Source organism: Apteryx rowi, unplaced genomic scaffold (assembly GCF_003343035.1).
Source record: "Apteryx rowi isolate R43461 unplaced genomic scaffold, aptRow1 scaffold_92, whole genome shotgun sequence".
In the NCBI taxonomy this organism is placed as follows: Eukaryota; Metazoa; Chordata; class Aves; order Apterygiformes; family Apterygidae; genus Apteryx; species Apteryx rowi.
In genome coordinates, this window is record NW_020451227.1 from 910,508 (window position 1) to 922,943 (window position 12,436).

At 41.1% G+C, this 12,436-nt stretch overlaps 1 protein-coding gene across 1 annotated transcript in view; it reads right to left on the reverse strand.

Moving 5' to 3' along the window:
* TMEFF2 (transmembrane protein with EGF like and two follistatin like domains 2) overlaps positions 1–12,436 on the reverse strand; it is a 145,029-nt gene that overhangs the window by 30,602 nt on the left and 101,991 nt on the right. Inside the window, exons 6-7 of the mRNA XM_026091746.1 lie at positions 7,228–7,376; positions 5,999–6,058 (exon numbers count right to left, since the gene is read on the reverse strand). Coding sequence (XP_025947531.1) covers positions 5,999–6,058; positions 7,228–7,376 — 209 coding nt within the window. The remainder of the gene's footprint in view (positions 1–5,998; positions 6,059–7,227; positions 7,377–12,436) is intronic.

Here is a 12,436-nt window from a genome sequence, read left to right on the forward strand (position 1 = left end):
ACATTTAAAAGCTTTCTATTTTTAAGAAATGTATCATTTACATTGTATTTGTACTCTTAAATGCCAGGAATGTGTGTGCATAAATGTGTGAGTGCATGTGGAAGTCTTAGCTAAACAGCATTCACCCAGTCTTGCAGCTGTTAAAATATTATTTTTTTTTCAATTTTAAGTGATTTGATGGAAAAGCAGAGACATTTTCTAAACAATGTATTTGTTTAGTGTGACAACCTCTGACTTGGAGTCTGTGAAATTGAAAGCCAAGGAAATCTGCATATGCAAAGATGCAATTTTCCTAGCGTTTTTATAAAGCTGCGGATGAGAAATGGTTTCTCTCTATTTATGATGGAAGCACGGTGTTCAGCTCTATGTCTCGCTTGCTAATTCCTTTAAGAAGAAAAGAAAGCCTGGTTCACAAAGGCAGAGTAAAACTACTTGATAGTTTATATCCCAGAACTAAGCTGTAGGGCTTTACTGTTTTTCACCAGTTTAGGAAATGGATGACATGGTAGGAGATACAAAATTAAATTTAAAGGGACAATGTCAAGTGGTTTAGACTCAAAATTTGACCTACTTTGAAAATGTTACAATCTGGAGAAGGAATCTCCTCTGAATTCCTAATACGTATATTATTCCTGAAATTAAAAAGAAATAGTCATTGTTTATATGCAAATTCAGTGCCACTGTTGTTCTGCTTCTTGGGTCCTATTGAGGGACAGCTACAGTCAGTGAAGATGATTTTGACTGAATTCAGTGGGCCCTGGATCAAGCCTGTGAAGAAAGAACTGCATCATATACCAGTGCTTCCTACATGTTTTGGATGACCAAACATGTAAGTGATCATCAGTGGAGCACTGTCAATTCTCAGCGTTTTCTTTAATAAGAATGGTTTGTTCTCCCATTCAAAGGGATTATAAGTTAATGATGCAGAGTGTCTTGCTTTGGTAAAGTTTTAAGATATTCTTTTTTTTCATATATAAATATTGTGCTATATTTATTTTGAAAAAGGCATGGTCAAAGACTCTTCTTTATCCTTGGAGTGGAAGATATGTGGCAGTTCTTGTGGTCTTCTTCCCAGGCTTGGCCCAGCCAAGGGAAGATCATGCACTGACACAGGTGGATTTTGCCCTGTTTGGTGAATCATTCAGTTTGCTTCGGTAACACAGCTATCTGCCAGATTATACTTCCAAGCACTTGACGTATACCTAGGAACCCAGGCCCAGTGACATGAAAGAGCCTGGAAAAGAGCTGAGAGTGTGGACTAGACTTGAAATCCCAGGGGAAACCAGTGGGGAGAGCAGGCAACAGCTTCCCCTGCCACAGGTACAGTGACGGGCAAACACAGCTTTTTGTGCTCCTTTGAGTGTCCCAAATGCAGCTACACTGGCCCAGCAAGGCCACCTTGCTGCGAGCCAGCTGAGAAGCAGTGACGGCGTGAGGGACAGAGGCCACATCACTGTCTGCAAGTGGGAGCCTCCAAACCCATCGGGACTGCAAAAGGCATTATTTGAGGCTGCTGTCATGTGAGAACTTGCTGCTAGCAAGGAATCCAAGAATATGGATCAAACCGACCATTTGTGGATGTGTATTTTTCACCAAGGGAGACTATCATGGCTGAAACCTACTCAATGTCTTTTTCCCCTTTTCATCAGCTTCACTGTGTGGCTGGTGTTCAGCTTCTGAGACTTGATCTAATCAATGATTATATGGGGAGTTTTGTCTGGCTTGGAAGATCATATTATTGAATAGCTCTATCAAATTTGTCAGTGTCTTTACTGACAATTTTCATGAATATATAACACTGAAATATGGCTCATCCATACTGACTTATTCTTTATAGTGCTCAAAATGACTTGGAAAAAAAATCTCTGTAATTCACTAATGAAAAAGGATAAAATCAGTAAGGGGTATAATTGCTACTATCCAGATCTTAAGAAGGGATTATAAGTATTGAAGAATAAAAATAAATAGGCAAATGAATAAACAAGATGAAAACTCCTTGATTGCCTAGACTCTGAAAGTACTATACTATGCAAAAATGCCACCAAAACTGCAAACTTTTTTACATATATAATGGAAAAATTCCAAAAAACATCAGTTGCAGGGCTTTCATCTCAGATACTACAATCTAAAACATGTATTACACTTAAAGTGTTTAAAAATGTTCTTTCACAGAAATTGTGAGATGAAGTACATTTCTATTGGATTTGATGGAAAAATCCCAGTTATTCATTCATTGACTAAAACTAGATCTTATTTTACAAACTTGATAAACACCAACAATCTGATAGAAAGAGTGAAAAATCCCCTGAAGTCTGGCAAATACTTTGGTGTTTCAGAAAAATGAGAGATGCCAGGGTTGTGCAAATGCAGACAGACAGACACGCAGGCGCACGGAGATGCTGTGCTAACGCTTATTGCATATGCAGTCATGGCAACAGCGGCCTGGTACTCTGGGAGACGTGGACATTGTCGGGGAATGGCCACCTCCTGCAAGCTCATTCTTCCTGCATTCATTTTGTGGAAAACAGGCCATTTCATTTTCATGCGTCTTTGAGACTACTTGGGCATTTCCAGTATTAGAATAAATCTTGCCTGCATAAAATAAGAGTCCTTAAAAAAAAAAGTAAACTTTAATGTGAAGATTAATGCTCCAAAGGAATGAATACTCTCAGTTTTGCAAACTGAAAGATTCATGCATTTATTAATAAGGATCAATGGGCCTGAAAGAAGACAGGAGGGAGCAAAGACACTGATTGAACAGACAGTATTAATAGTTCAGTATGAAAAAAATCAGATGAGTGTTCGGGACTTGTGGCTATTCTCAAAGCTGCTGCCCTTCTGGGACCCCACAGATGAGTGTGCAGGGGTGTTTATGGAAAAACCTGTACCATTTAGTTACCACAGTCTTTACAAAGAGCATTTGGCACTGCTGGATTAGGATAATTGACAACATCAGTTATGACCACTGCTATTTTCTCCCTTGGGAAAGTCAGTTCATTTGAGTCAGTGTTTTTAAAAGCACATAGTGCTCTCGGGCTCAGCGATTCTTAGTGGCATTAGTACTAGAACAAAGGTATTCTCTGGAAACGCTCTGGTTTGGAGATACTACTTCAGAAGCACAATGATTTTTTTCATACAAAGCTCTCTATAGCCAGGGCAGCATTTCCCTTCCAAGGAGATATTAAGGTGAGAAAAAAGAAACATATACAATGTTCCTCTAACAATCATAATCAAACAGTTCTGCACTTCAGCGAACATGAGGATGGCATGGAGCTTCCTGTTTGGCAAATGCTGAAGTCTGAATGTCCACTGAGCCTCAGTTTTACACTGCTGTCTTCCATTTGACTAACAACTTACTAAAGGCTGGAGTTGTTAGAGCTTTTTTTCTCCTCAGTGGTTGCTTTTCCCTAGGGTTACCCAGAGGGGATATGCCACAAACATGTGGGGAAACTGGAGGCATGCAGATTGCTCTACATGAACTTGCCAGATTTCAAGCTACATGCAGTTACCATATGTAAATATCAAAAAGTAGGCAAGAATAAGATTTAAGYGCACAAAAAGAAGCTGCATCGTCAGCTGGTGGAAACTAGTGTGGTTCAGGTTAAATCAATGGATGATACGAGATGAACTCAGCCTAGGGTATACAGTCTCACTCACTGCCCTCGAGAACCCCAAAGTCCTTCAGAGTTTGAATCGTAACAGGAGCCTCTAGGAATTAGTTTTTAAGGTATAATGTCCTTCTGTACTAAACAGACACTTACTAGGTAAGACTGATGATTCAGGATGCTTACATTTCTCCCATGGATCTAGGCGACTTAGGTGCCTTGTGCCTTGGGGCTGGGTAATGTTGGGACCGCTTTAATTAAGAAAGCAATGGCTTTTCTTCTTGGCCAGCACTTTCAGCTCCACAGGCCCCCATCACTTTCTCTCCCTGTACCATCTGTTCCCTTACTCCTTCAGACCACTTGGCACTTCTTGAAGTTTGGAGACCATCTCCATTACAGATTCATTCATTTGCATCTTACCTCTGCCCTTCTCCTTGCAGAACAACCCAATTTCTTCTTGTGTTCCCTGCTCAACTTCTAACCTCTGACAACTCTTTGCTGCAGTCGATTTTCTTCTCAGAACCACTGCCCACTGTCTCTCCCTTCTAGCGTGGGCAGAAATCTCACATCCTTCCTGACCAAGAGCTGTTCTCTTCCTCCTGCCTACTTATGATCTGAAGGTGCCTTCTGTGCTCCTCTTCCTTCACGACCCATGCCTTTGCTTTCTCTCGTATGCTCTTTTCCCTTGTTATTACTGTTATTTCCCACTCCTCCCTAATCCTCAGCCTGTCCTTCCTCCCTTTTTGTTACCACTCATTTACTTCTTAAATGTGCTGTTTCCTCACTCTAGGTGATGTGGTTCACTGCCATCCTACAGCTAAACTACCAGACAGTAGCAGTGTACGTACGATATGTTGCACAACATTTAAAAAGGGGCTGCAGCCCTTATTTTTGACTTAGAGACTCCAGCGCTCTCCTCAGTTCTATAGCAAGGAAGATAAAGGATTTAACACAACACTGTTACTTGCCCTTATTTCTAATTAAAAAAAAAATCATTTTGGTCTACTTTGCTGTGTCTCTTACCTGCCACAAGATACAACCTCAGCCCTTCCAGCTTTTTAAGAAAACTGACTGCTGCCTCCCAGGAAAAAGCTAAGGGTAACCAAAGGTTTTGGGGAAAGAAATTGAAGACTTTTCTTCCTTGGCATGAGTCTCTCTTCACTCATGGAAGGGCTCCTTGTCAATGGGAAATATCTGGACCATGACACATCTTTGCTCCTTTGAAAATTAATCTAGGCATTCACTTTCTGTAGAAAAGTCCAGCCATGCTGTTTTCATTCTACAGTTACCCCCTATCGCTACCACTCCTCTGGTTCACTCAGCCATAATTTTTTCATATCTATATGCTTTAATCATCATGCATCATTTTTAAGTAGGAACAGAACAATCATTTTCTAACTCTTGGGTATTCTATCAACGCAGAGATGTTAAGCACAAAGCACCCTCACAACAGATGACCAGCTGAATTAACCAATGCCAAAGCATTCTTACTGTAAGAAATGTTAAGACCTGCCACGCAATCAGCTGGATTTCACCTAAACCATGCAGCAAGCTCCTCAGGTAAATCCAGTGATTCACAGCTAAAAAGTACTCTCTCTAAATACCTATTTTCAAAATACAAAAATATCACAAACTTAAGCCATGCATACATCATCTGATGCATTTTCACAATACCTTCTCAAATGCTTGAATTCTCAGTTTATGCTGTGAATATTTGCACACGTGTGCACACAAACACACACACACACTTATTCTTAAATCAATGCTCCTAGATAAAGGGTGTAAAAAAAATCCCAAAAGAAAATTCAGTAAAGAAAACCTCACTAGCATTCACAAGTTTTTAATTTTAAATGCCATATAGGACTATTCAGCCGTTATATTTTACTGTAGCTTCTAAATAAATTAAAGCCATTTATCACTTTAAAAAAACATTTTAAGAACCTTATTAACTTTATAGTCAAACACAGACAGGTAATATTATCTATTATGGCAACGTTTCATAGTGCCACAGCTGTGCTGCACTGTGCTTTGTATTTTCACTTTCTTATGTCTGTATATCTCTCAAAAATATGCAAACCTTTATGCACTGTAATTCAATAACTTTAATATCCCCTAATTCCGGCAATTAGTTTACAACATTTATTATTTCCACTATCAAAACAAGTGTTTTATGTCCAGAATATCTGTACATTGATAAAAACAGAAGAGGCCAATTGTTAAGAAGAAGGATCGTTTCTAGCTAAAGAAACAGCAATGAGAACACAATGTGCTTTTCTATAGTAAATATACAAAAGCATATTAGAAGATGAGGACATCTCATCTTAGCAAACAGAAGAGAAAAGTGACTTACATAGTTTTGGCAAATTGTGATTCTCACAGAAAAGGAACCGTACCTGCATAATCTGTTCTTGCGTAATGCCCATCTTCAGATTTTGTAGTTGTTGTTGTATTATCTGTGTTAAAAGAAATATGTTGAATTGCTTTGGGAGTCCTGTATTAGATACAGAATATAGCCTAGTTGCCACTGCCAGGCAAACACAGCCTTGCTTCCACGCACAGCATCACTGCTGGCTGAAAGGCTCCCTTGGGCCTGACAGGTGAAAACAGCAGGATCAAGCTTTTTGGAATGAAACACGAAACCTCGTCCATTAAGAAAACACTTTTTTCTGACAATATGTGATAACGGATTGCAGCTAGGATAAATACACCAGTATAAAGAAGGAGTTGTGATTTCTGCTCTATTTGAAGTATTTGGGGAGTTTTAATATGCACCCTGAAATGAACTGTCAGGTAGGGTGGTTAACTTTAAAGACATAGTAATAAAGTAGAACGTCTTTAATACAAAGGTATAGTACGGCCTTGTAAGTAGATGTACTGAGGATTTATAGGTCAGAAGCTAAGGGGAAAAAAGCTATTAAGAGTCTGAGCCTCAATAGACTCAGATTTTCTTCATTTTTATTTTAGAACAAAATAGAGTTTTTAAAGTCAACTCGAGTTACACACGTGATATAGCAGTCTATGAGCTGCGCACTGAGGAACACGGCATTCATGGAGAAACACAGCAAATCTTAAGCTGGCATCAATGTAATTCCCTTCTTAGGAGGGCAGGGTACCTTTGGCATCACGGATCCAGCCAAGGTTGCATGGGAAACAAGCACCAGTACAGCTCTGGGGAGCGATTCTTTGGCCTCCAAAGATTGCTTTGTGCTGCTCCGGTTGAGGGATGGAGAAAAGACCCATTCTGGGTGGCAAAATGTATCTACAGGGGCTCTCGGGCCATTCTTCCGCAACTCCTACTTGGAGGGTGAACCTGGGCAAAGCTCTGAGTAAGGTGCTCTTGACACAATATAAGGAGCCTGATTCTGATTCCAGTCCACGGCTGGATAGTGCCCTGCCACTGTGTGCAAGGTGTGGGAAGAGTTACAAACACTGCTTTTCATGCCTGGCTTGGTATCTCTACCGTGGAGGGCTCTGCCCCCTCTCTCAGTCTGCATTCTGCAATGTAAATTACAAGATCTAATGGAAATGTAAGAAGTGCCAAATAAGAAGCCAGCTCCAGTTCCTTTCTTTCTGAACAAAAATTGAAAACATTCTTTGAAATGAGTTTTGTTATGAGCGTTACCTTGACATCGACCCAAAGACATGACTTCAATTTTCTCCTGTTTCTGGCATGATGCCTCTTTGATTTGACATGCATTATCATAAGATTTCCCGTCGGAAGCACAAAGAGGATTGAAGTTGGTTTGAGAACAGTCAATGTTGCACACACACCTGAAAAGACAAAAAAAAGGCTAATATGAGAAAGTTTTTTCATGATATCATAAATAAATCTCAAAAATAAAAGTGTTTTTGTTTCCTTTTTGTACAATGCAAATCAGAATGGAATTGGAAAATTCTGTCAAAAGGTCATTTGTATTTCCGGATGGAAATGAAATACTGGGAGAGGGGGCAGACAGAAAAGAAAAGTGAGCAAAAGGAAAGATAAAATGAGAATTATACATGGAAAACTAAATCATATCATTATCAAATGTAGTTTTCTATAAACCGAAGAACATCCAAGCAGATCTGTAGATATTGCCCTGTTGAAATCAAAGAAGCCACAAAATTTGCCTCTGTTGAGGTGCTGCCCATCATATGTAACACTGCATAAGTGTGGTTTTGTATTGATTTATGATTTAATCCTGATAATAATTACGGTAGCTATAGACACTCTGGACGTAAAAGTCCGATGCTGAAGACACATCTCATGCTACTGGAATAAAACCACCTGCTGAAACTGAGATTGACACTAATGTTGCAATTGTATTCTTTTCCGTGCCTAGAAGTGGTGCGATTATTCCCCTGCACCTGTATATGATGCAGGGAGCACGTATATTAAAATGGAGGAATGCTGCTTTCAGGGGTGCACAGGCATTTTCTAAAGCACTTAATAATGCAGCAGCCTAAAAGCCTTGCCCACTTGTCTCTGTGAAGCCAGGTAAACAGGCCTGTGCTGAGCTCCGGGTTAGCTGCTACCGTTCCCTGAGCCAGTGACATCAAAGCTTGCTTGAGCTGCCCTGCTGCCATGTACATTTTCTGTTTCCTTGTGCCCAGCCTCTCTGGCTCCAGCTCTCCTTAATCTCTTCATTTCCAGAGCCTTACTTTTGCCTCCTTTTCCAGCCCAAGAAATGCTGACCCTGGCCACAAGCTGCTCACAGGAACAGCCGCATTTCAGAGGGAAACAGAGCACTCAAGGAATCTCTTTCGTGAAACAGGGGCTGAAGGAGTAACTTATCCACACGAGGGTGCAAGTGACAGACTGGAAAGACGTCGATAACCAAACCTTAGGCCCAGGATTCAGGAAGAGACCAGGCTAGGCAAGGAGAACCGGGGCTACACCTGTACTAGCAGAGAGTACACCCCAACAGGAGTGCGTCGTCAGACGGACTGTTTTTTTCAGAGCACCCGATTCAAACACTGCATGTGTCTCAGGGTGTTTGATGTCAGACCAGCCCCAGACCAGAGCTAAAGCCTCTAGCAGTGGCAGCGCACTAGGAATCCAGCTAGTGAGCTCCCAGGCTGCTCCCTGGTGTGAACCAAAAGCACGTGAGCACGGCTGGGGATTTGTGTCAAAAGTGTGCTCCTGGTCTGAACTAACATGCTAACGTGGACACATCTTGAGCTGGGCAAGCCTCACCGTTGTTCAGAAGATGGAGAGGCTTAATTACTGCCACCAACACCAGGCGGCAGCTTTCTTCTCTAGGTTTCTCCTATTTCGTTACCATGCCAGACACCCTTGGGCAACAGCAAGGAAAAGGCGTGCTCATCTTCAGCCCTCCAACCATCCCGTATAACAGACAGCTCGGCCTCAGCAATGCTCACATTAACACCAATGCGATTCTGCGCGGGGACAATGCCAGAGGTCTAACCTGGCAGCTGCCGCAGCTCTTCTGAGCGTGTAATTGTGCACATGCTGTTATCTAAACTCTTCCTGGCTCTTTCTGACATTTAAGGCAAAGCAATGCTACTGATTCTCTATCTCCAGCCCACTGGTTGTGCCTGAACCTCACAGTGCCTACTCCACAGCTCACGCTTTTGAAAGTTAAGTAAYGAAAATGCCAGGCTGCTAGCCTCTCTGCTTGATATAAGAAAGTGTTTAAAAGTCAGTTCACCTCCCATTCACATCAGACATTTGGACACCTTTGACCACTGGAAGTGTAGAGGGATATATGCAATAGAAAAGCTTTGGGGGAAAGAGCTTGGAAAGAGAGGAAGCATAGGAAGTTAGCACAGCTCAGCTTTCTCCATCATTCCCTTTGGCCTCTGACCTCAGCAAATATGCCTAGCATAATGAAAATCAATGGAACCAATACTCATCTTCTTTTAGACTTACTTTCCTTTGGGTAAATCTGTTTTCCCCAGCTAGTCACAAAATATAGAAAACTTCAGCTCCAAGTGAGGCCAAAGGTGGAAAGTTGTGGTTATAAATTAAATTAAATGGTTTTATAACTAGTAGAAAAAAAGAGTCTGGCTCCCTATGTAACAATTTCCACCACAATATAAGAAAAAAACCAGCCAATTTTCTAAGAACTTTCTTATCAGTGTAATAAGAACGTTCTTGTTCCACTGAAATACTAACCTTTGTCATTTCTTACACTAGCCATTTCTAACTTCCTACCTTAGCCAATTCTAACTTGCTTTAGCAGGAAACATTTAATGCTCAAGTAATCAGAATTTTTTCCACGCAGCTCTACCATTTGCATTTCAGATGGGACACAATCAGCCATATGCTCCTTTTTATAATAAAACAGCTCAGAAACAGCTTCAATTCTCAACATTTTGCTACAAAAAATGAGTGCAGGTTAATATACATTATGTCTCAAGTCAAGAGAAAATCAAGTCAATGAAAAAAATTAAACCAAAAGGGTACTTTTAGGGGAAGTCTAAACAACTTTGGAAGCAATTTAAAAAATGCCTAGAGAACCCAGGAACCTATGTTCAGAGTAATGCCAGTTAGAACCTATTTCAAGAGACATATTTTTAAAGGTGTTTAGATGCTTAAAGATGCAAGTAAACACTTTGTGGGAGATTTCTGAAATTCTCATAGACCTATCTCCTGCTGATTTCAAAGACCATTTCAGAGCCTATTAGGCATTTATTTGCACCTTTTGATATCTTTGAAAAAAGTCTCTAAAAGACTTTTCTAACCTCCCACAGCAACAGAGAAAAGAACAAAGCTTTTCTAAATCTCGTGCTAAAATCTTCATTGTGAGACCAGTCTTTCCTTCCAGGCGGGAACTCTGTAGCTGCACAGTACTTGGAGAAGATGCACCATAGGAGTACAGGGAATCGCATGCTACTTCTACTGATGTCAGATTGCTCACATGTAAGAGAGAATAGAAAGGGACAATCTATAATACCATATGTTAGAGTCTTATAGGATCTCCAGCATGAAGCCCAATTTTCAGGGCTGACTAGATGGGTGGTGAGAAAGTGCTGCAGGATTTCCTTGCTGCAAAGGATCAGCACGTCTTCCCACCTCAGAAGACATGGTTTCTAGCTTGCATCTGCAGTTTCTTACTGTTTGTGCACTTATATACTTAAATTCTATTTAAGGCTGCACAGTTAAATCAACATTAAATATATGTCAGGAAATGCTAAAGGTAAGATTTCGTCAGGAAGATTAACATATCTGGGTTGCTGACTGTTTAATTTATAGTGTCCATCTCATCAGAGAAAATGACAGCATATTCAAACTGACATTTTTTCCAAGCAGAGGGACAAGTAGTGTGCCTTTAAACCATGCCCCAAAGTCAAGAATAATAGTTTACAGAAAAAAGGTGGGGCATTTACTCCAAACGTGCATGTCTGGGCACACATCATCCTTGAGCAGGATCCACAGCATCCTGTTATTAGGTTACATAATAAATAAAAAATGAATGGCAGTTAACATATTGAATTAAATGAAAGATCTTGTAGCCATAGGTAAACATACTTTCACTTCTTGAAGCATTATAAAATGCAAAAGCTGGACAGTCTTCCATTAAAGAAACAGACTCAAACTGTTCAAGGCTTCAGACACTGTAAGACGCAGGAGTTGCCTACCCTGAAGTGGGTCCAGGCCCTGACATTTGTGTCCAGAAGTCCTGTCCTGCTCCTATTTATTACCCACTGTAAACGCTTCCCCTCTCAGGCACTTATCGGCGACATTTGTTAATTTTCAAGCTCTAGTCTGGTCAATTTTTGGTTCTTTCACAAATAAGAAAATGAGATGGGGCTGATCGCGTCCAGGTGCTGGCTGTGGAAGCCCGCAGGCTGTCCCTCGCTGTGGCGAGCGGGAGGCACGCGCACCGCTGGTGCGGAGCTGGCCGAACGGCTGGGCGTCTCATTGCAGGCCACGCCAACAGAGCGCTTGCCTGTTCCCCGAGGCACTTCAGCACGTCTCTAATTTTAAGTAATTTGATCATTTGACCATTTTATCATCCTGGCTATGACTTCCAATTATAGTTATATCAATAAATCTATTTGTTTCTGTATTCCTAAGTATAGCATTGAAGAAAGCTTGGCAATATAAAGGCTGACTGTGCTTTCCTCAGGCTCAAGAAGCTGTGAGAAGGTCAATGAGATCTCCTAGGGGTCACAGGATGAATCTGTACCCAAGAGCATATACAAAATACACGTGCAAGGTTTAAATATGTCTTCTGCAGTAAGAAAAGCAGCTTTAAAAGCATCTGTGAGAGATGAGTGCTTCCAAGACGTCAGCCGATATCCTGCAGCTCCCCTGAGAAAGGAAGAAATACTGAATGCTGTCCCACGGGCTCATCGCATCTTTCAAGTAATGGGCTCATATGTTAATTGATTAAAATTTGGGCTGTCACTGTAAACAATCATTAAAGGAGGCTCACTTTCTTATGCCTGTTCTTCCAGGTCATTATGATAGTCTCTGATGAATTCCACTTCTATTATGACTGAAATCTTGGAGGAGCTGAACACCTCGCAATTCACTTAGTCACTTTAGTGAGCACAAAAGTTAAAAAACAAAACAAACTAAAAAGACTGTCCAACCAGCAACCTGAGCACCTCCTCAGAGCATTTTGAACTGCTGTAGGCACATCCTGCGACACAGCTTTGTTACGTTGCTAGACCATCTGACGAGAACATGAAGTCAATGCAGACCTGAATGGTGTCTATATACATAGCTGATATGAGCTAACATGGTGGAGAAACCCCCTGGGCTGCCTATGTGAGGGCGGACAGACCTGAACTACTATTGCTCCTAGCCTGTGGCAGATAAGATGCTGACAGGCACCTTCCTTTGTATCTACACCACACAACTTACTCCTAGGGTGCAA